The 25,459-nt window shown below is 31.4% G+C and overlaps 2 protein-coding genes and 1 pseudogene across 6 annotated transcripts; all 3 read left to right on the forward strand.

Moving 5' to 3' along the window:
- The first annotated feature begins 4,015 nt into the window (after positions 1–4,015).
- Positions 4,016–5,485, forward strand: LOC107017383 (UPF0496 protein At1g20180-like). The gene is made up of 2 exons (XM_015217625.2): positions 4,016–4,161; positions 4,255–5,485. The coding sequence occupies exons 1-2, from the start codon at positions 4,134–4,136 to the stop codon at positions 5,307–5,309; spliced, it is 1,083 nt and encodes a 360-aa protein (XP_015073111.1). The 5' UTR covers positions 4,016–4,133; the 3' UTR covers positions 5,310–5,485.
- Positions 5,486–13,488: 8,003 nt separating this feature from the next.
- Positions 13,489–25,192, forward strand: LOC107015599 (sterol 3-beta-glucosyltransferase UGT80B1). 5 transcript variants are annotated; one of them, XM_015215918.2, is made up of 15 exons: positions 13,489–13,876; positions 14,325–14,744; positions 16,570–16,718; positions 17,664–17,906; positions 18,743–18,854; positions 19,869–20,039; positions 21,220–21,283; positions 22,113–22,170; positions 22,262–22,439; positions 22,750–22,880; positions 23,294–23,396; positions 24,023–24,099; positions 24,338–24,385; positions 24,505–24,654; positions 24,774–25,192. In XM_015215918.2, exons 2-15 carry the CDS (start codon positions 14,510–14,512, stop codon positions 24,978–24,980), a joined length of 1,926 nt encoding a protein of 641 aa, XP_015071404.1. In that variant the 5' UTR covers positions 13,489–13,876; positions 14,325–14,509; the 3' UTR covers positions 24,981–25,192. The 5 variants fall into 5 exon arrangements, with proteins under 5 accessions (XP_015071404.1, XP_015071406.1, XP_015071405.1 ...); XM_015215920.2 differs by having other exon boundaries at positions 13,489–13,851; positions 14,322–14,744; XM_015215919.2 differs by having other exon boundaries at positions 13,489–13,851.
- On the forward strand, positions 21,566–21,742 carry LOC114077008 (annotated as a pseudogene).
- Positions 25,193–25,459: the final 267 nt, after the last annotated feature.

A 25,459-nucleotide genomic window follows, 5' to 3' on the forward strand; every position in this document is an offset into this window, starting at 1 on the left:
TTTTTAAATACAAACAAGTTTGTCATAAATGCAATGTATTTGGAGACGAATTTTATTCTTGTAGTTAATAGAATTTTTTTAGCGACGAAACACTAAATTGTCTTTATAACTTTTAGTAACCCACGTTTGGTGACGAAAGGCTTACGAAATATTTTTCGTCATAAAAAATTTTTCAAGACGAAATATAATCTTTTAGTGACAAAATATTTAAAGGATTGTTCGTACTCTAAAATTTGCAATACAACTTTTGTAAAATTATGTGTTGAATCGAATGTGGTCAATTGGTGAAGAGAAGAATCGGATTGGATTATTGGGTATCGAATGGGTCAATTGGTGATTTTATGGGCTCAGCCAAAATTGGGCTCAATCGTGGCTCAAAATTAGCTCAACTTTTGGGTGTAAATTGGCATAATTACCCGCAAAAATCAAATTACAATTGGGAAATTTACATAAATATACTATTAATAAAATATATTTATTATTTATAGTAATAATTTTTTTTTCATTTAATCACTTTTAATTCATTTATAATACAAGTTTAATACATATTACAAAGAACAATTTATCATTTACATATAATACAAGTTTTAATGATAGTTAATGCATTTATCACACATTTTAATACACTTATAATACAATGTGTCTAATTTTTACCAAACAAACATAATATATTTCAAAAACAATTATAATTCATATAAATTACATACATAATTCAATTTTAATACATATTTCAGATGTAATATAGTATTGCTATAAATGATAATAAATAAAAAGTATAGCTAAAATCTGTAATTATTTATCAAAATGTATCAATTTATGTATTTTCCATTACATAAATCCCATACTTTTAATATGAAATTATAATCTATCCTTAATAAGTTTTTAATACATTAATTCCTCAAAAATTTAAAATTCGAATACAATAATTGAAGCTCGGATACATTAATATGTAGCTCAGATATATTAAATATTGTCTCGATTACATTAAGAACTAGCTCGGATACATTGAACATTGACTAAGATACATTAAATATTGGTTCGGATACATTAATATCCAGCTCTGATACATTTAAAGAAATAAGTAATTTTGGAGATTTTTAAAAATAACAGGGGATAATGAAAATAAGTGAAACAAAAGGGTTGTATTTCTGTAATTTTTCCAATTAATTATACTTGACCATTCTTTATTTTTATGTCCATTGAATAGAAAATTTACACAAATTTCATAGTATTAAGAGTTCATTAAATTTTATCCTAACTTTTTCTAAATTACAAAAAAATTCTTAAATTTGATGAAATCTAGATACATTACTTTCCAAAATGGTCCCTATACACTGCATTTCGATTTTGGATACATCCCAAAATGATCCTGATACATCACGTTTCAATTTTAGATACATCACCCAACGTCCCTATACATCATGTAAAGTGATATATCTAAGAATATGAGAGAGTAGAGATTTTTATAATTTTTCCAAATGATAAGAAATTTTAAAAAATATCCTAAAATAAGTTATGCATTTAAATAATTTTTTCATAAACTAATTACCCTTTCTACCATTGTATGTACGTTTTGCTTTACGAATAAATGCCCCTTTTTTTGAAATTGACAATATAAAAGAACTTTATTTTAATTCATAATATTGATTATTAGATATATCTAAAGAAAAGAGAAAAAAAGGGAGGAGATTAGGACGCTAACATGGATGCCAAGTAAGAAAAAAAGTAGGGGTGGGCATTCGGTAATCCGGTTCGGTTTCGGGGTTTTTTTTTTGTTTTTTCAGTTTTTGGTTCTTGTAACCGAAATAATTCAATTCGGTTCGGTTTTTATTATTTCGGTTCGATTTTATTGGGCCTGCTCAGTTGGGCTTTTAAAAATTTACAAATTTTTTTGTTTGATTTTTCAGCTTAATGGGCTAAAAATAGTTACATTAAAAAGTATCTTTTACTTTTTATTTTTTTATTTTAAATTATAATATTTATTATTTAACATTAATAATTAATATAATATAAATATATATTATAATATAATATATTTCGGTAAACAGAAATACCGAATAACACAAAATTACATACCGAAAACCGAATCGAAATACCAAAAAATACAAAAACATATACCGAATATCGAATCGAAAAACCGAAACCGAAATATCAAAAAAATTCAATTCGATACGGTGTTTCAATTTTCCGGTGTTTATGCCCAGCCCTAGAAAAAAGTGAAATATGTATGCACAAATCCTAATTGAAGAAAGAAGACGTGTGAAAAATGCACATTTTGGTAAACCAGGGGCGGATTTAAGGCGACGTATGAGTTTCGAGAATTCAATATCTTTTATATGAATATTTAATTTTTCTTTTAACATATATATAATAACAAGTTGTTTAAAAAAATAAAATTATGAAATTAAAATTTTGAATCTATCTTTGTAATAAGTACTAATAACTTCATCAGTTATGACAAGACATCGAACCTTTCACTCAACTCCTACAATTAATTAATTACTAGTATTTTCTAAAATCTTATTTGTCTTTGTATGAGGAAGCCACGTGTATTATTATATACTCTTTGCGTAGAGGAAGACATTTATATATACGTAGACATATAATAATGCATGGAATGTAAAGTTACGTTAGGATAGTAATATCCTTGAAGCAACGTAACTGTTATCGTAACCATAGCAATATTTCCTTAAATTTCGCCAACATAATATTATGTCATATGTTTCATCCTTCTCTTACTTTGCTTGCAACTTTCTTTATTCATACTTGTCTTTCGATCAACAGAATTTAAAAAGAGATTAGTAGAAGAAAGAGGGCGGGGGGAGGGGGGGGGGTTAAATAATTGCTCGTTAAGTTAAATTGCTAAAGTAAATTTTCTTATCGAATTCAGGAGAAATTTTTATGTATTATAATAATAAGTGGAATTTATTCTACTTCTAAAATTATATTACATGTATATGACTTAGTGATTTTGCACAATTAAACACGAGAAATAAATATCAACAAGACATTAAAAAAAAAAGATAAGATAAGATATAAGAGAGATTAGACATAAAAAAAAAGAGAGAAATATAAAGTAAAGAGAAAAGGAAGACGCAATAAACGAACCTTTATATGATTGTATGTATATAATTACAATGGTTCCGAATTCATACGTTGCTTAATAAACTTAATTTTGTTACGCATATATATATCAACTATCAAGTAAATAGTTTTAACGTGTCTGTCTCAATTTATGTAATATTAACTTGACATAACATTTAATAATGTAAGAAAAACTTTCAAAACTTTTGATATATAACAACTCATATATAATGTTTGAATGATTATAAATAAATAATTATATTAAGGATAAATGAATATTATACAGTTAAATTGTTATAAAATATAAAAAACGTATCATTTTTGTTTAGAAGGAATAAAAAAGACGATTTTTGCGATAAATTTTAAAGTGACAAAAAAGTAAATTGCAATCACAATAAAATAAGAAGAAATAACTTTTTTTGATAATATTGCATATTTCTTGAATTATAATGATTTAGATTTGACCTCTATATGAACATTCCATAAGTTTTGTGGAATATTTGAAATGTCTTTTAAGGAAATTTAGTATCCTTCATATAGGCATGAACTAGATTAGTGTTGGTAGATAAGAATTCTAATTGAAATTGAACACATTTTCAAGAGTCTTAATTCAAATTGTATAAAATCTCATAAAATTTCTATATCTACGGACTGAGAAAATAATACTTTTGTTAGATAATAAATTAGAAAAAGGCATACAATAACCACCAAATATTATCATATCATATATATCATCATCTGAAAGAAATTAAAGATGTCACATATTAGCCTTAAAGTTAGCACAAGTTTTTTATTTCATTCAGATTAAATGAATGCATGTCATAAAAAAGGGATAACGTAAGATATCACCCTTAATTAAATTTTAAAAAACTGTATATCTTTATTGCAAGTGGGGCTTTAAAAAGGGTACTGCTCATTACAATTAACAATTGGACTTGCCAATTTTTTTAGTACCCTTAATAATTCTCTTATCTATTTTAAGGTTTTAGATAAGAAACATGACTCTTAAAATTTCTTGATTAATTTCTAACTAGCTTGAAGGATTGAAGATGATGGAAGGAGATATAACTATCAAAGGTAATTACGAATATTTATGAGTTAATTTTGTATAAGATTTAATTAATTAGATATCTTGATCTTCAATAAAGTGAATTTATTTTATTTTGCCAGATAAGAAGAAAATGACAAGAGACACACAAATAAGCCTAAATGTAAATGAAGAATATCTTGGAGCATTAAGAACAAAATCATATGATGATTTCTTTACAAAAGCTCAATTACTTGTAAATGAAGCATCATCTCCTAATTCTCAATTATGTACTTTCTCAAAAATCCTCCTTGATCCAAGCCAAGAAATAATTACATCAATTCTTGAAACAACTATTTTTCCAACCAAAAAATACAATCTCAAATCCCTTCTTACAAATTACTTCAACATAAGCGCGGACGCATCAAAGTTCTGCAGTCGAATCCTTAAAAGCATTAGCCAAATTCAATCTCACTATGGTTTTATCGATCAAGTCCTTGACTCGATGGATAATTTTTCCAATTTTGACCAACTTGGTTACCTAGTACTTGAGCTACGTACTTTTATTATTCACAACAATCCCTTTTCTGACCTTAAAAAACAAGATTTTACGCGAATTAACGATGAATATTCATCGGTGTTACAATGCTTGAAGTCTAAGAAAAAAAGTGTGGTTAGGAAAATCAAATTGATCAAATGTGTTAACAAGACTTCAGGGGTATGTGTGACAATGGCTTGTGGAGTAGTTGTTGTGGCAGCATTGGTACTAGCAGCACATACATTTGCAGCAATAGTTATGGGACCGGCGATTTTAACGCTACCTTTAAAGCCATTTAAGAAAAAATCTATGAGTTTTCGATGCTTGAAAAGTGGATTTTTAAGAAAAGTTGGAGATCAACTTGACGTTGCGACGAAAGGTACTTACATTTTGAATAGAGATTTTGACATGATATCTAGGCTTGTGGATAGGCTTCACGATGAAATTGATCATAATAAGGAAATGATAGAATTGTGTTTGGATAAAAGGGAAGATAGATTTTCATTGGAAGTGTTGAAGGAGTTGAAGAAGAGTAATATTGGATTCAAGAAACAAGTGGAGGAACTTGAAGAACATGTTTATTTATGTCTTTTAACGATTAATCGTGCAAGAGCTTTGGTAATTAAGGAAATTGCAAAATCATGTGGGGATAAAAGTTAATGTAGTGGCCAATGAAAGGCTTGTATATGATGATATTATTCTTTGATTAAATTTGTAAATATGAGTTATTCATGTAAATAGCTTCTTGAATGAAAAAAGGAAAAGAAAAAGAAGCAAATAATACAAGTTACACTCAGGGCGGACCCACGTTGGGTTCAGGGTGTTCGCTCGGGTGTTTAATCGAATCTTTTGTGAAAAATTACACAGCACAACATACAAGATAGTTTTTATTTTTAATTTCATATATATATATATATATATATATATATATATATATAGCTAGGATGTTTGGCTGTTTAATCAATTTTTTTGTGAAAAATTACACAGCACAACATATAAGATAGTTTTTATTTTAATTTCATATATATTATATAGAGAGAGATTTTTTTTCTTTCTCACAAATACATAATAGTTATTTGATAGAATCAACAGATACGTGAACTTAAATACACATCAGATATATAAATAAACAACTCAACTGTAAGTACAGGTTATGTACATGCTCAGATATACATGGTAAAATCAGCAAATACACGAACACAAATATATAAAAGTTATAACATGTATATCTCTAATACATTCTCAAATACATCATTGGTACAACTCATATACAAAGTGGATACACCACAAAATATACCAGATACATTTCCCAGATTACGTAACTTAGTAAAAGAAGTTATTTTAAGCTTTCTTGATTGTTTATGTTAATTTTTTGAATAATCTTTTTTTTTTGTAATGCTCTGATTTTTATTCAAAATTTTTTTTTTTGGGGGGGGGGGGATTTAAGTGCGTAGATACATGTGGACTCTATCTTCAAATTTGATAAAATCATTAAATACTGGTATGAAGGAAGAATGTTTTCTCGAAAAGCATTCAACTGGATTTTTTATTTAATTTTTTTTAATTTTAGTTTGTGAATAAAAAATATTTTTCAAAATTCTTTTTAGTATTTCGTTTGTGAATGAAAAATATTTTTAATCGAATATTTTTTTACTAGAGAGTAGAAAATAATTTTTGATCTGATAAACTATCTTAACAATCAATTTAGGACATGACCTCGATAAGTGAACTAGGACATAACCCCGACGACACATCTGAAATTCAATCTAGGACCAAATTATGACTTTCTATTCGAGACCCGACATACAAATTGAGACTAAATATCTTATCTAGGACCTGACCCTGACACCAGTACTTGAACACGATCTATCAATATGAATTTCGACTTCGATATTTGAGTCAAGACCCGATTTACGAATCAGGATCGAACCCCTACAACCAACAATAGATGCGAGACTAAAGATTCAACTTTCAAATCAGAATTTTGACCGTAACTTTTGAACAGGGTCAACCACACACAACTCGAAACCTAATTTTCATACTGATATTTGATTTTTTTTTAAAAAATAATCTTAAATTTCTTTTATCTGTGAGACAATTGAAAATATTTTCAGAATATAAACTTTTAATTTTTTTCTTGGGGCTGGGTAGGGGAATAATAGGGGGTTGAAATGAGTAAAAAACAAAAATTTAAAACTATAAAATATTTTTAAAAATTGTTATAAAATCAAGCTATGAGAATATAATCATAAAGAAAATAAAATTTAGAAGTAGATAGAAGAAGAGGAATTTTCTTCTTATTCAAGTATGTGTAAGTCTCATTTGTATATCATACGATAGTAAATGAACAACCATATTTATAGAGTGAGAAATCACTCCAAAAGTCACCATATTAAATATCATAATAAATAGATACATTCTTATCCAAAAAGGTTCATGAAACTTAGTGAATATGGATGGTTGTTCATGTACTAACTTTATGGACTATCCACTCATTCAATGAATTTATAACACTCCCCTTTGGATGTCCATAGATATTGTGCCTCGTTAAAACCTTACTAGAAAAAACTCTGTGGGAAAAAATTCTAATGAAGGAAAAAGAGTACGCATATCTTTTGATACGCATTATTTGTTGCCTCATTAAAAACCTTGCCAGAAAAACCCAGTGGGAAAAAACCTCGGACAAGGAAAAAAGAGTGCAACGCGTATTATACTCCCTCTGATTAAAACATCACTTAATTTCTTGTGATGATGTCTCCAATCTTCGTATATTGTAGTTGATATATGTTACTTATCTCATACCATATCTCATTTGGGAGTTCTGTTCTCATAACCATGGTTTAGCTATAATTGGAGGTATACAATTTCTGCTAAACCAACCAGCATTATCAGTAAAATTTCATAGTTGGAATTGTGCTCTTAATTTAATAATTGAGCAAACAACCTTACAAAACCAATTTGTAAGTTGACAACAAAACACATGTGACCATCGCATAAATGCATCGATCATATAGTTTCAAATGATCCACATGACAGGTGAACGATTCCATATTCACCTTTTTATATGTTCCAAAAATTTTAGGAAATTACAATCCCAACCTTAACTGGTAGAATGATCATTTTATGAAGAGAACAAACAACACATGAGAATTCTTGAAGAATCTTTTATTTCTTCATCATATAATCCACATGAATTCTCAATTACATTTGCATCACATTTAAACCAGAATGGTCAACCAGTCATGCCAACTAATCTTTATTTCAGTACACTTGTAATTTACTTTCACATGTGATTTCATCAGCATGCCCACGTTTGTGTGCAACAAACAAGAGGAAACAATGGGTAACCTTTTACATAAATATTTATAACCCCTTTATTATTCCTCTGATAATAACACAACTCGTTAGAGCTTGCTATTAACTTTGTGTACTATCACATATTGCATGCCACAATCCCTATTGTGAGCATCTCCTTCAAGGAGAAATTATATCATTATTGTCATGCTCAAAACATTACGAGCAAGACATGTTTCTTGCTTTACTTTTGTTGTACCATCGGTACACAACCAATGACAAATTTGTATTGTCACAGAGTGTATTTGATCATGGTCACAACCTTTATAGGCAAAAATTATTTTTTTCTTTTTTTTTTCTTTCGGTAGTTCATAACAAACATACCATAGTGACGTATAAACATACAATACGATTAGTCTTTCTGCAAAATAAAATTTATTTCCTCTCAAACCTCCCATAGAGGTGAGTTTTGACATATATCATTTTTTTCTCAAACCTTCTATAAAGGTGAGTTGTGGCATATATTCAACCCATAATGATTCGCATCTTCACCCATTCTCTTATAGAATGGTCAAACATTCACGATACTCATCACAAGTCACATTCTCTTCAAGGAATGGACTAATCATTTATATGTACTTCATAAATTTGCATTATAAGCACATTGTCATGACTTTAAAATTCATCATATTTCCATGATACACCTCAACATCACTTTGAAGGATCAAGTGTACCATCACTTTATCTTCTTGTCTCTTGATGGAGGATTTATAAACTTGTCAAATTATTGGGTTGACTTCATTCACAAGTCTAATGACCTTTCATACCATTTTGATAATAAAAATTGCCTTCACATTTTGAAGAACTATTTGAAGATTTCATAGTGTTCTTCCTTTATCATTACCACAATGATGACTATTATAATTATGTTCCTTCACGCCTTTTATTCATATCATTAATTATTTGTCATCTTTCAGACTAATCACTCACTGCTACCACATTCATATGATTGAATGGAGCAAGTCAATAGTCGGATTTCAGCGTTATCACAAGTTGCTACCACATTCTTTTCAAGGAATATGCAAATTGAATATGATGAATTTCAAGGCATTTCATCAAAAATATATTATTTTGCCTTAATCATCATTTTATCACCATTATGGTGCATTGAGACTCAAACTCAATGTCTTATCCATATATTATTATCACGGTGCATCAAAATTGATGTCTTACTTTCTTGGTGCGATAGAATTTGAATCTATCGTCTTATCCTCAAAGATTTTTCATTATGTGCATCTGGACTTAACCTGATGTCTTACCCTTTTGGTGGGATGAGATTTGAACCCATCGTCTTACCCTTAACCAACGGTATAATAGACCGAAGTACAACATGACTCACCCTTTGAGTCTTTCAAAACAATCAAAATAATATTCAAACTCATGCTATTAAAATTTTATACCTTCTTCAATTTAAGAAATTTTGTATAGCCTGTCATATTCAACCAATAGTAGTATATGTCTTCGATTCCTGATAATTGTTGGTGACTGAATACTATTTTATTCTAAATCATAAAAATATTTTAGAAAATACATACCTGATTTTATGCATATAATACCTTGATTCTCATAACAAGATCAATCAAAACATGAGTTAGAGAAAAACTAAAACTCAATCTTAATTGGCTAGAGACTCGTGCTGATAACGTGTTATAAAATCAAGCTATAAGAATATAATCATAAAGAGAAGTAGATAGAAGAAGAGAAATTTTCTTCTTATTCAAGTATGTGTAAGTCTCATCTGTATATCATACAATAGTGAATGAACAACCCTATTTATAGAGTGAGAAATCACTTCAAAAGTCACCATATTAAGTATCATAATAAATAGATACACTCTTATCCAAAAAGGTTCATGAAACCTAGTGAATATGGATGGTTGTTCATGTACTAACTTTATGGACTATTCACTCATTTGATGAATTTATAACAAAAATAAACTTTTAAATCATAATTTTTTAGGGGGGCTGGTAGGGGTAGAGGTGGGGTAGGGCAGGGTAGAAGGATAAAATATTTTTTTAAAAAAAAATTAGTTATCTATTTATTGGGAGGGGTGGTAGTTGGAAAGGTGTGGGCTAAAGAAGATGAAAATTTAATTATTTTTGTTCAAAAATAAATTTTTATTTTTTTGTGGGAAGCGGGGTAAGGGGTAGTCAGTGTTGAGCGGGGTAAAAGAATTGAAAAAATTTAAAAATTAAATTGTTTTCAAAAATAAAACTATAAGTTGTTATCTTTTTCTTTTTTTCTTTTTTAGGGGGGGGGGAGGGGGGGGAGAGAGGGCTACTTGGGTGAAGGGATAGAAGTAGAAACAAAATAATTTTTTTTTTTAATTTTCTTTGAATGGCAAGGGTCGGGGCACGAAGTGAGATAGAAGAAAATATTATAATATGAAAAAATAAGTTAACTTGAAATATTTTTCAAAATATTTAATTCAATTAAATATGATAAAATTGAGAAATATTTTTTAGAATGAAAAATAAAATGAATAAAGTAAAAATATTTGTAGAAAATAAGAAAGAAAAGTCTAATATAAATTTATTTTTAGAGAAAAATTTAGATGATTTGAACCAAAAGAGCATTGTAGTCTTTAATCCTAATCGTGCCAATACAAGACAAAAAGGTGTCACTGCCAAATAGCAACACTGTATAGAGTAAAATAATCAATTTTTTTTTTTTTATAATTAATCTTTCAAAGAGAGAGAAACACAACAATAATCGAAGATGTAATTATAAAAAAGGATCTGGAAGATTGTTAGGGTGTTTAATCGAATATTTTGTGAAAAAATACACATTACACAACAAAATATATAAGACAGTTTTTATTTTAATTTTTCTCATATTTATATATATAAATTTAGAGTTTTCTACGTATAAGATTATATATTGACTTATTGATTTCGGAACAAAACTTTACCTTCAAATTCAAACTTCATATATGATACTCCAGTGCTCCATCTGTTTAAAAATAATAATCTAATTTGATTTGGAACGAAGTATAAGAAAAGAAAAATAATATTTTTAATTTTGTGATTCTAAATTAAAGTTATATAAAATGTATCAAAATGCTCTTTAATCTTATGGCTTTAAACAAGCGACGTGAAAAGTTTTTAAAAAGAAAAAAAATCATTCTTCTTTAAACAAACTAAAAAAATAAATAAAGACATCCTTTTTAAAACAAACGAAATAATATTTTTTAAATATTTTAACGAAAACTCTAGATCTATAATTCATTGGGGATAATTAATAATGTACTCTCTACCACGTGCACAGTCACATCAAATCAAACTAAAAAAACACATTAAAGTCTAGATAACAGATCATCCACTGCTCAATAATGGCTACATGTTTTTTCCAAAAATTGCTCTTTGTCAATTTGTGTCCACTTTTTCAGAAAACATTAAAAAAAAAAACATTTTAAAAAGTTTCTTCTGGGAACATTACAAATATAAAGTTCTTTGCCAAAATATATATTTTTCTTTATAAAAAAAAAAAACTCAAATATAAAAAAAAAACACTCAAAATCTACTCTGTAAACTTTAGCCATTGACTCAAAACAGAATCATCACTTTGAATATTCTACAACTCCATCAACTAACTAACTAATCATATTCCTATTAATATACTCCTTTGCCCTCCATTTTAATTTATGCGATATAATTTAATTTAATTATAATTTTTTTAAAAAATTAATTTTTAAAAAATTATAATTTAATATTTTATTATAAATTATTTTATTAAAAATAAAATAAATTAATATTAATATATATATTTTTTTAATAGACTAAAAAATGAATAGTATAATAGAGTATAATTATATTTCGATTTCACGATGGCATGTCAGGATTCTGACAAGTGCCAACTGGAACATAATTCTATTAAATTGCTGTCAAACATGTGCATTATAATTGGTCATTGGTTACTATACTAAAATTAAAAAAATCTATTTTCTTTTCCTATATTTTTTTTAATTAAAAAAATTCAGTCTTTGATTGAATTAAAACAATAGAATCAATGATTTCATTATTTTTCACCAGCAAACAATTGTTTTTTTTTCACTACTAATAAAAATGTTTCATTTCCATCTTTATTGCCTTCTTAATAAATTAAATAAGAATTAACTAACAAGGATGCTAGGCGCGAAGGAAAATAAATATTTTTAATTTATTTTAATAAATTTTAAAAAATATTTATATATAATCTAGTAAAATTTTATGAGGATGAAATGGACCAGGAGTGAGAGTTCAAGCTCGTAGGTTGAGCTGCATATATAGGGGAGTACAAAATCGAATTGAATCGTAAATTGAGAAAAAATTTGACTAGTAGTTTGGACTTTGGTTTGACTTGAATTGATATTGGAAAAAAATCCTGCTATATTTGGGTTTGTTTGGTTTTAACTAAAAAAAAAACAACTCGAGATTATATTGATAATTTTAAATTTTATTTTATACATAGAAATATTTATTTTGATATAATTTTTAAATATTTCTTATATATTTTCACAGTTTTTATCTTTTAATATATTATTTCAAGTTTGAAACTTAAAATAATGATTCAACAAAGATATAGTCCATAGATGTTGGGAATTATAATAAAGCTTAAACCAAAATCAAATTAATACTAGTGCAAAAAGAAAATCTATTCAACATAAAAAATGACAATAGTATTTAATATTTGTTATTTAGTTTTACATTGGTTTAGACAATTAAAATAAATAATCCAATTTTAATTTCTTTTAATATTTAGTTAGGTACTAATACTTACTAAATATATTTTAGCATGATTTAATACTTTCGAATTATGATCATTTTCATTATGACTTACTAATTTGCAATATTTGTTTTACGCGATTTCATTATTATTTTTTTTGTTGGATATTTTAGTGTCATTAATCATTTCATATTTTGTGTTATTTTTCTTAAGAAACACTTAGATAGTTATATTTTGACAGTACTAAAGAAATATTTGAAGTACAAGTTAATAATATGTTTATATGAAAACTTTAGCGAAAAAACTCAAATATATGAAAAATCTAAAAAATTCGAAAAAACTCGAGGTTGAAAAACTTGAGTTTCATTGGTTTGATTTGATTTATAAATTTAAAAATTCAACACAAATAATTTAATTTGATATTTAAAAACCCAAACCAACTGACCATGTGCACGCCTAACTGCATGTGAGTAGGAAGGAACAAGATACTAAGTAATAAATTTGGAATGTCATTTATATAACTTATTTTTTATGCTGCGATAACAATACTTTCCTCACTTTCAAGTAAACTTATTCTCTCTATTCCATATTAATCGAATTTGTGGGCAATATACTCTTACTAAAATAAAAATCATTAAAAAACATAATTTAAATCATATTTTTGGTTATAAAATTTAATTTATGTCCTAAATAATTTGATTATAGCAAAAGGATAAATAATTTGAAACATCCATCTTCAAAGACTTCAACTATAAACAATTCTATAACTTTGAACAATGAAATAATTTAAAAAACTAATATGAAAGGGAGAGAGACTACTTTGTAAGAAATATTATGCAAAAGAATACACCCTTTTTAAGTCTTGGATTGAGCAGAAAAGAAGACTTTTTTCATCAGTTTTTCAAGAATAGTTAGTGTGAACTGATGAGCATTCTCTTTGATAATCTTAATGAGTAAGAGTTCATCTACAACCCAACAAAGGAATGAAGCTTCTTTTATCAAAAACTACACACTATCTTTGGGTTTTTTTTCTAGCTTCCCTCCATTTTCATCCATAAGAAAACCAATTATTGATGATAATAATCTCCAACTTTGAATGAGTTTTTTCAATATATAAGACGAAAATGCTAAAGTTGCTTTCTTGGTAATTACATGTTGGACACCTGGTAGTTGAGTATTCACTTTCTTTAATGATTGAATCGCCAAAAGGATTAGTCTTTTCGGTATCTTCTGTTATGTGGGGTTTTCCTTTTATGCAACTTCTTAAACATATTTGTTGTTTGTAGTGTTTCTGGTGTGCTCTATTTGATAATATGATTAGGGTGTGTATTGTGTGAGTTTCCTGTAGATGTTGTTATCATTACTATTCTTTTTGAAGTTTGTGCTGATTTTATACAATGCGATGTTGTTGACTGGTTGGTTGTGTTTCTTTCTTCTTTCTAATTGGTTGTTGCAGAGGGAGATTAGCTTTTAACATTGCTTGTGGTGTAGTTTGGAAAGTTTTAGCTTTAAATCAAGATTTGTTTTTTCATTGTGGGGTTGCTGAATTTTGGCTGATTTTGGTGAATGGAGTGTTCTGCATTTTGGGGTTGCTGATATTTTCCCATTTCTTAGCAGGTTTTGATGCACAGGATTGTTTATGAATTCTTTGGTTGCTGAATTTGCAAGTTTTTTATGTTAGTTGCTGAATCTGGAGTATAGTTGAATTTGAGTTCTCTTACAGTTGTTTGGAAGCTTGAAATTTTAGAAGAGTAGGTGTTCAGTTTGGTGAATTTAAGTGGTTTTGGAGTTCATCATATGAAATGGATAGTAGTGGGCTTAATGGAAATCAGAGCACAAGGGATTCAGAAGTACCGGACAATGCTGATGAACGGTGTGATGCTACTTTTTCCGATGAATTAGATGGCTGGAGAACAAGTTCTTCATCACTTAAGGACATTAGGTCTTCAGATGAGCATACTGATGAGTGTTTGACTCCAGAAATGAAATATGAGAGCACACATCGGAGTTCTAGTCCTCCGCCTCAAGCTCGGAGAGGTTAGTGCTTTCATCTTCCTAAGCTTTTCTCTGTTGATAAATAATGAATTTGAGAAAACCTGCTACAGATTCTTCATGTGCATTTAGTTTAGTCTTCTCTTACACCAATAAATTTAGAATAAGAGTCATGATCTTGGCAAAATGTTATATTGACAAGGATGTAAATGATAGTTAGAGGGGAGAAGTATGAGCGAGTGCCAAGTGACTGGGATAGTTGGACTTCAGAATGATCCTGTGGTTTTTTTAAAAAAAAACTTTTTTGCTTTTTGTTTCATAATGCTGTTCACTAGGGTGTAATTTGTCTTTGTGGGACGAGTATACTAATAAGTATAATTCTTCTTTGATTGATAGTAAAACTATTTCTTGTGTTGTATCTTTATTCTATTTAATATAAAGTGAATCATGTATGTGTTTTTGTTCTATTTTGGATGACAAAATGGTCTAGGAAACTATCTTATTTATGATGTTAAGCATCATTGATTCATTGTTGTCCTCTGGCTAACAGTTTGATGAATGGAACTATTATTTTCTGTCCCACCAAACGGGCTGGTTCCTTCCTTTATTATGCTCTCTCATTACTACTTGTCATCTATGAAATCAATCTAGAAGGAGTTCAAATAATCCTATCTAGATCGACATGTAAGCTTAGTTGTGAATTTCAGACTATTAAGGCTTGTCCTATATTACTCAGCAAGCATTATAGAAAAGATGAGAGAGTAACTTTTCCTGTCAAAGACCTGTATAAATAAATAAAAAGTGTTCTGGCTCTAAGTTTTAAGTATATAACTGTGCCTCATCTTACAACTCTATTCTAAAAGGAGGGTTCATTGACATTTTTCATCTCAAGGTCAAATTATGCCCTTTGTCATCCTTATCTGTCTCTGGAATTCCTTGAGCTAATACATCTCTGTACAGCTATCTGTCGAAAGTCTTGCTTCCTTATAATTGACCATCTGCTTGTTGGTTTTGGTTCAAGTTACTTTAAGGGTCACATATTCTATGAAGAGACTGAACTTTTTTTTGGGGCTGCAGTGTCTTGCTCGAGTTTCATGAGCTAAATTATATTCACCTGCTTCTTTGGTCCAAATGTGAAGAATTCTTTCCAGTGCTCTATATTCCAAGTTTCACCGCTACCCCTACAAAGGAAAACCAATGCATCAACGAAATTAATGACAAGCAAAACTAACATCATTTGTGGAGGACAGGGTTTGACAGACAACGATGTCAAACCAAGTTATTAAAAGATGGAACCTTGATTTAACACCAAACATGAAAAATATCAAATACCCAAAAGTCTCCAGAGTACTAACTTTAACTGCTCCGTCTCCTTACAAGAGAGAAAAATTCTTTTGCTCACGGTTTCTTCTATGCTTCCCTCAAAGCTAAGGTACATTATAGACTTCCTCCTTTGTCACTTCTCACATCAGCTCCACTTTCCTCCCTCCAAAGCAAAAGCTATCTCCTGTTTCACATTTAGGATATTCTGCCAGTATGCCGTATTGCTGACAATGATTTCATGTATAGAGTGGCAAAATACTCATGAATTGAACTTGGGAACCTCTTAGCATTGTCTTTCTGAAAATTTAGTAGTAAGAAAATATTGATTTGGTCTTCTATAAGCAATTGAAGCAAATTGTTGCTGCATATGATTCTTTGTTTTTTCTTTTCTTTGCTTTTCTCTTCTCTTTTTGTACTTGCTTCAGAAGGGCTTAGACATTTATATCTATGTTGATGGGATAAAGCTGACCATTGTGGTTTACTGGATTAGATGTATTTCTTTCTCATACAGGACTTTTGCATTTTATTTTTTTTGTTTAACTTGTAGGTTTGGAGCACTGCATTACTGCACCTGTGACTATTGGCGGAGGTCTTTTCCCTGAAGGCCAGGATATGGCATTTTCAAGATCTTTGACTGAGAGGAGGGTTAGTCCAAGACATAATGTAATATTGGATAGACTTTCTGAACGTGGAAAGGTAATTTTTTGACAAGTTATTGACGTCTCCAGCTTTGAAATGCCTATTATCCGACAACCAATTGTGTAGTGCTTTGCTGTGAGATTCTATAATAGTCAACATGGCGTAAGAGTTGAATAGAATTACTAGTCTTGGTTACGATATGCATGTAAATGTGTCAAAAATTGTTGCAACTTGTTAGAGTTTAATATTTTGTCCTTGACACTAGTTTTGGCTTGAATTTGTTTGATTTGATTGTAAACTTGAAGCATGGAAAGATCCTTTAATGTTGGAGAGTGATAAGGAGTAGAAAAGCTGATATGGGAAGTGCTAAGCGTATGAATAACTAGACTGCTTGGTATCTAAATAAATATGATTTACCTGAACCAATAAAACTTAAAAGAATCCTAGAATGCTGAGCATTATTTTTTCAAATGATGCTTAGACCATGTGAAGCTGGCAATTTGTATTGACCAAGTACTTATTTAGACTTACTGATACAAAATTTACTTTGACCATTTGGTTTTTGAGCTATTTTTTTGCTTTTAACTGATGGAGTTGATATGTATGTTGTAGGGCTCCGCTGAGTCAAGTTGCTATTTAATAAGTGGCTGAAACAAAACCACCCTCTTTAACAAAGTTAATTTTTTCTGCACATAATCACATGTATCCGTCCTGAATCACCGCTTCATACATTAGGTTGTCCATGCCTGTATATGTACAAGTAGCAGCTAATTAAACAGGTTAAGAATTCTTGCTATTTGCCTATGTAAGTATGGATTATGGAGACCCAGGACTGCCCCTTTGCAGCGTCTGAAAGAACCACCACAAATTACTTACATGTGTTTTTTTACTTTATCCATCTGGAAAATGATATACCTTTTCATTTTCTTGCCTTTAAGTTGCTGAATCCTTGTTATTCACTTACCATTTCCTCATATTTCCTTCTGTTCTTAATGTCACCAGCAAAAGCTCATCGCAGAGCTGGTAAAGATCCAAGGGGATGGAACAGTAGAGGTTGACCTTACTAAGAGTACGCCTGAAACTTCTGAATTGTTGGAGCTGCGATCTGTTGAAGAACCCACTCTTACTGTAGACAGGATTATCACAGATTTTAATAAGTCAGTTCCAAAGTTGAAAATCGTGGTGCTTATTGTTGGAACCAGGGGAGATGTTCAACCATTTTTGGCTATGGCCAAGAGACTTCAGGCATGTTGGGAGTTCTAAATCACCATGTTTATAGCTGTATTGGTCATACATGTTCTATATCGTTTTCTTCTTAACCATCTGTGCTTGCCTTTATTATTATATCATTGCATTCTATGTTTTTCAGCATCCTTTACAGAATAACCCAAATTTCGGCTTTGAATGACACTTCGTTGGAGAGGTCTGTTAGATGGACTTCTAAGTTCTATTTTACTAGACTTAGTTTCTCCACTTTTCAAGTCTTCTTAGTCACCAACTTTTAAAATTGATTGTTGAGATGCTGTAAGGTAAAAGGATTAGATTGTGTCCCTTGGACCTGAGTAAACCAATTGAGATTTCATTTGAGAATATATTGACGGAGAGAATTTTTAGAGGTGAATTTGGACCTATATGGTTGAAGCAAGTATCAAAAACAAAGGTCACTTGGACCTTGCAATTACTTTGCGCAAGGAAAATTTTGTCTGCTTCAGAGCTGATGTCTTTTGCTGCTTGACTGGTAAAACATTCTTAATATGCTTTTTCCAGTGTGGGTACCATTGGATTTAATTTCTTTTCCTGTCTAAGGTTGGTTTAGCTTTATTTCTTGCTGTTGCCTCTTCTGGAGCACAAATATTAATTTGCCTATTATTTAATATTCTCATCATTTTTGTGGCCAATATTGGACATTCATGTGAAATAATTGATCATATTTCAACTATAGATTTTGTGTTTCCATATTTCTTGTAGTAGAATTTTGTTGATGTTTGTGCACCTTAATATCTTTGTATTTTGGTTGAGAAATTGTTCATTTGTAGAGTAAATCGTTCGTTCCTTTTCTAATCAGTGTTATGCATTGACAGGCGTTTGGTCATCATGTCAGGCTGGCAACTCATTCTAACTTCCGTGATTTTGTCAAATCAGGAGGCATAGACTACTACCCATTGGGTGGTGATCCTCGGGTATTGGCAGGATGTAAGAGGTCTTTGGCATGCTTCTTCGTTTTTCTCGTTCTTGTTTTTGTCTATGTTATGAGTACTCTGCTATGGGTATGTATTAGCCCTTTCTGCCTGGGTGGGTAAGTATCTGGTATGAGTATTTTCTGCAATTTTGGGGTGTGCTTCAAAGAATCCGCATAAAGTTCTCACATGTGTTCCACACACCCCTCCCCCCCCCCTTCCCTTGCACACCCAAGACTAGACGAAGCATGGATATCATAACATAGTGCCCTACATTAGGTAACACAATAATGATGATGGGAGTGGCTCTAATTAGTGTTATCAAAAGCAAAAAGCGCAAAAAATCTCTAAGATCTGTTGGGGATTTAAGCGCAACTAACATGTGGGCTTTAATGAAAAAAAGAGCAAAGGGAGAAAAAAATACAAAGCTGTGTTTAGTCCAAGATTAATAATTATAAGCATGAATGAATGACAAATATATGAAGAAAGAAACTGAAAAAAATAATATGATAAAGTAAATTTAGTGCCGCCTCTTCTAAAGAGGCGTCATTGGCAAGAAAATGTATGTCATATAACCTTGACGAGGAAACAAAATCGCACCTTAAATAAGGCGAAACACTTTTTGAGCCTCGCATCAGGGCGCCTTTGACAACTCTGGCGCTAATACCAAGCTAAGAAGATGGGCTTAGGCCTAAGTCAATCTCAAAAGTTGGTTCATGCGGTAAGGGTTGCCCAAATCACTAGGAGACTATAGCCACACTTTTAACCAATGGTGAATACTAACATAATCCTATGAGCAATCGTGGTAATATCAAGCTTCTATTTTTTTCCTTTTAGTTAACTTATGCACAGTTTGAAAATTTCTCTTAAAATTTTGGGAACTTTTCAACATACTTAACAGTCAAATTTGTACTGGAATCTAGTATGAAATAAGTGGCTCATCACATACCTGTTCAAGTAGTAATATGGAATTCCTGTTTGCTGATATCACTTAATATGGACTAAGTTTGTATGTTCTGTGGAATTGCAGATATGGCCAGGAACAAAGGTCTCATTCCTTCTGGACCAGGAGAGATATCTGTACAACGAAAGCAGCTAAAGGCTATAATTGAATCTCTTCTTCCGGCTTGCACTGAGCCAGATATTGAAACTGGTGAACCTTTTAGAGCACAAGCGATTATTGCAAATCCTCCTGCTTATGGTGAGTTCGGAGATAATCTCTATACTCACCACTCATTTCACCTTTTTGATATCTGGACATCTAATTCATGTTTGGTCCATGATTTATAATATCACATGGAGTTGTATATCATTGCTAGTTCTCCAAAAGATACATTTCTGTCTTCTCTTGTTTTTCTTTTTGGGGTGGGGGTGGCGGGTGGTGGTGGTCATATTTTGCCATCATAGAGAACATATGTTTGACTAAATTAGAAAGATATATGTGAGATACTATAAGTAGAGGAGCTACTATATTCTGAGATGGTCTGTTAGTCGCATCGTGGAATTTATCTTAGAAAGGATTAACATGAAGTCAACAAATATGAATTAAATGAACATTTTAGTGTGTATGAAGTGAGGATGGGTCACTATAAGCTCCGGACACAAGAATCTCAAAGATAACCTTGAATCATACTCAGGTTAGAATCGTTTGAAATGTCTTTGGCCAAATAACTCTGTTTACTTACTATGAGTTTAATCTCATTTGACTCTTCTAATGTGGAGACCAGAAGCTATCTAGTTTTGACCTTGGGAGGAGTTAAGTCTGAAAAGTTACTCCACCGCCTTAGCTGGGTTTGACTGTTCATATGTTACATATTTAATCTCACACATCTTCACAGTGCTCTTCTGCTTCTTTTCAATTAGAATAGACCTATGTCAAGAAGTTGAGTTATTAGCCTATAAAGAAATCCACCTGATTGTATTTTCTGTATCAAATTCACGAGCAGTGTTAATCTGCTTCGAATAAGTACAAGCCCTTCCAAACTGAAAAACTTATTTTGGGAGAAGTCATTAGCTGAATCTATGGAGGCGTGTATTCTGCACAGCTTTGGCAAGTTGCATATCGATTTGGGTTTAGTAAACAAAGAGCTTAGAAGGAAGAAGACTTAATCTTGAGCTTGTGCTCTGTAAATAAATGTCGAATAAAATATAAACTGCTTTATATGGTTTTCCTCAATGGTCCCCAAAACAATATTCATTTTTATGCTTTCCTGGACTTTATAGACTCCTTGTATCATAGATAATTCTAGTCCATCATTGTACAGATATCAGCAACCTCTTGCTGCTATTTTTGTTAACAACATTTATCAGGATTAGTCAACACAACAGGATGCGATTTAGTCCAAGTCAACTTATAAGCATTGTTTTATTTTTTTGGACAGGACATGCACACGTTGCTGAAGCTCTTGGGGTACCCCTCCACATCTTCTTCACAATGCCCTGGACGTAAGCTCTGATTGACACTTAACTTTATTTTATTGGATATTTTATATTAACAATATGACAAGTGGATGCACCTGCAATTGCTGTCTTTGTCAGTATGTGACCTTGTAAAGTCCATTTCTCTTATAAAACATTGATGAAACAAAATACCGCTATCTGATTTCTATTTTTTTTCTACAAAAGTTTCCTCTTTGAGAAAAGCCAATTTGTAAGAGCTGGTTGTTCTTCACTATGTGAATGTTTTTTAGATTTGATATTGACTAGACCATTATAAGGTGGCATTTGATACCTTACTCGGCCTTGTGGTTAAGATCAAGTGTAGTTTCTGTTCTCAGCAGTTTTAACATCTGATACATGGACACTGGCCCACATGATATCAACCATATGGCGTTCTATTTAAAAATTGAGAAACAGTTTTTGCAAAATTCTTCTAGTTACAACAACCACACGAAAGAAACTTATGAGTTTTGCTACTTTATTTAGATGGAGTTTTTGTTGAAACACAATTTTTGAAATGCCTCAAACTTTTCTTAGGCGGAGCTGCATCGGAGACAATTTTTGCTGAAACTTGAAAAACTTTTTGCAGAAACTGCTATTTAATATTTCAAATTGAACGCCTTAGTCTGTGACATACAAAGATTAGATGCAAGTGCCCAATTTCTGGAATAGTTGGTTCTTCTGAATTAGGAAGTTTTATAGATCAATTGGAAGAACTATTATGCACATAGAATATTATGCAAGTCAGTTGCTGAGTTCAGTGTCAATCTTCATTAAATTCTCCCATTTAATATTTTCAACAAGGTACCTTCTCATAGACTTTGTTAATAGACAGGCCAACTTCCGAATTTCCTCACCCGATGGCTCGTGTACCTCAACCTGCTGCGTATTGGGTATGTTATCAGTTTCTTCTTTTGAAAAATATTTTTCCAGTAATGCTTCTGATTCCTGTTAAAACTCTATTTTGTCTTCTGCACATTTCAGCTTTCCTACATACTCGTGGATTTACTTGTCTGGTGGGGCATAAGAGGCTACATCAACGATTTTAGGAAAAAGAAGTTAAACCTTCCTCCTATCGCCTACTTCAGTACATACCACGGATCAATTTCTCACTTCCCAACTGGCTACATGTGGAGTCCACATGTTGTGCCAAAGCCTAAAGGTATATGTCAGCTCCTCAATGGTATCTGGATGCTTGTTTTCGTCGTATTGTTCATTTCCACTTCTCTTGTTGAAGCAAAACTAATGATTTGTATATGTCAAAATGAACGGATCAGTTTCTTGTGGAGTATTTCTGTGCTAGTCTCTCTTTCTTCATTCCCATTAATCCCCTTCCCCATCCCTGAATTCATGTAAAGATCTTTTCTTCTTTTTCTAGCTCTACTTCACCCATTGGCTTAGTAATGATGTGTGCTCGTACAATCAGTCCACTTGATTTATCATAAAAATATTGAAGCATTCATTTTTTGCAGATTGGGGCTCTTTGGTTGATATTGTTGGCTATTGTTTCTTAAACCTTGGGAGAAACTACCAACCTCCTGAAGAATTTATCAAGTGGATCCAAAATGGGCCTAAACCTGTATATATTGGGTTTGGGAGCATGGTAAGGTTTTCTAATATAAACTCCCAGAAGTCTTAGAAGTATCAGATGATCCTTTATCCCACTCAGCCACTCTTGCAAGATATATCCTGTCTGATGTCTTATAATTTAAAAGCAACTTATGACTAGGTTTACTACTGTAGGTGGAATTCTTAGTTTTCTACTGACAGTCTAGTGACGTATCCGTTTCTGAATGATTTAATTCGTACTTGATAAACTTGCAACAGTGGATGTAAACCAGCTTCTATCAATCTAACTGCATTTTCGTCTCACACAATTTTAATTGTTAAATAGATCTGTAAGGTGCCTGTGCTTAAGATCTTAGCAGTCTGATCTAGAATAATCACTTTGGTCTCCTACTTCACTTTTGTTTTTGAAGATATCCAACTTGTTCATTCCTTTTGTTCTTTTTTTAGCCTCTTGAAGATACCATTAAAACTACAGATATAATTTTGGAGGCACTAAGGAATACTGGGCAGAGGGGAATTCTTGACCGAGGTTGGGGAGATCTTGGTACTTGTAAGTTCTCTCATGATTTGCATTTTTTTTTCCATCTAATTACATTCTGCATTTTTCTGACTGACCATAAAATTGATCATATATAGGTTGCAAAATAAAGCTAATTTTTTTGAAGAAACAAAAAGATATAGGCACAACTCTCGTAATTTATTGCATATAGCATATTGAAGCTCTAGTGCTCTACTGTGCGTTCACTGGAAGGGCTAAGACCTGGATGAACCTCAAAAACACCATAAGAAGAACCTTGGAGGGGGTGGTCTATTAAATAAAATTCTCTATTAAGTTATTTAACTGACATAATAAGTCTCCCCCTTTGACCTTCCCCTAACCCCGAACATACAACCGAAAAACCAGTTCCAAGGCCAATTACTTGCTTGACAAAATATGAGGCCTGTGATGGTGGTATGGAGTTGGGGTTACAACAACGTAAACATTAAGTGGATAGATCAAGAGAACAGTTTGTTTGTCATTATATTACTGGATGGACGCCACATACACAAGTGCACTTATGTAGTATTGGTAAATAATGTGGATATTTCCGTTCATTTGTGATTGGATTGCATGTGAGAATAGTCTAACACCAATAAACATCTTTTCTTGTTTTTTTACCTCTTATTCTGTTCCAGTTCAAGAGATTCCTGAAGATGTTTTTCTTGTTGCGGAGTACCCTCATGATTGGCTTTTTCCTCAATGCGCAGCTGTTGTGAGTACTATTGCTTTACAATTTACTCCTACCTACTCATGTTATATATCTTTTGAATGCTTTTCTGGATAGCAAACTGGGAGATGGGATCGGTTCTGATAAACTGACGGTTAATGGTTGGTTATTAGGGATTTACAAACTCTAGTATAACTGACCTTCTAAACTCCAGTCTTCTCGATATCTGGATATTGAAAAATATATATTTTCTGATGTGCTCGTGGGAAATACCTGCTTGCAGGTTCATCACGGTGGTGCTGGAACCACAGCTGCGGGACTACGTGCTGGGGTAATGTTCTTTCTCAATCTCATATCAGTAGTATTATTCTAAAGCAATCATCTTTTGCCCTTTGAGTTATATAGAAAGATCAGATGGTCTTATGCAATGTCTGCAATTTTTTAATCCAGTGTCCAACAACTATAGTACCATTCTTCGGTGATCAATTCTTCTGGGGCGATAGAATTCATGAAAAGGGACTGGGACCTGCTCCAATTCCTATTGACAAGCTTAGTGTAGAAGGACTCTCTGATGCTATAACATTTATGCTTCAGCCTGATGTAAGTGTCTATGCATCTCCCTACCTAATGACACACCAATCTGTCACTGCAGAACACAAATGTGTTTTGGAAATGCTCGTTATAGACTTTGCTTGCTGATGGAAACTTAACTTATACAGGTGAAATCCCGAGTAATGGAACTAGCTGTATTATTAGAGAATGAAGATGGTGTTGCAGGTGCAGTTGATGCTTTCCATCGGCATTTGCCTTCAGAAATGCCATTGCCAACCCCAACCCCGGCTTATGAGGATATCGATGGTCCAAATCCGTTACAGTGGCTTTTCACAAGGATTGGAAGAATCTGTTGCCTGCCTTGTGGTTCTTAGCTCTGAAACTGCATTTATAGAGTTGCATAGTTGTGTTATTTCATATTTTTTTTATTAATTGGTTGTATTGGTTCATATCATTCTTTTTTCTTGGCTTGTAAAATAAGTTACATTGCAAAACTTTATAGACATATTTATTACTATTTTTTTCATAGTGATTTTGTAATAACACCAAGCTCTTGTTCATTTTAGTGTTCAATGATCGCTTTGCAGAGATGGAGTCACAGAGGTGATTATTTTGACTTTGAACTTTGTGCTTGCGTAATTATCTGTATTTTTATCTAAATACGTAACTGCTTATTTTAAGAATTACTTTCCATCCAACCATCACTTGTTACTCTCCTTAATTACATAAAATCACATAGATATTAATAAATATGTTCATTAGTATTAGTAAATAAATAAACTTCAAGCAAAAAATGATTGAATTTAAGGTGAAATGGTTGAAGTATAGAAAAAACTGACTGAATTCAGTCATA

This window comes from Solanum pennellii, chromosome 4 (assembly GCF_001406875.1).
Source record: "Solanum pennellii chromosome 4, SPENNV200".
NCBI lineage: Eukaryota > Viridiplantae > Streptophyta > Magnoliopsida > Solanales > Solanaceae > Solanum > Solanum pennellii.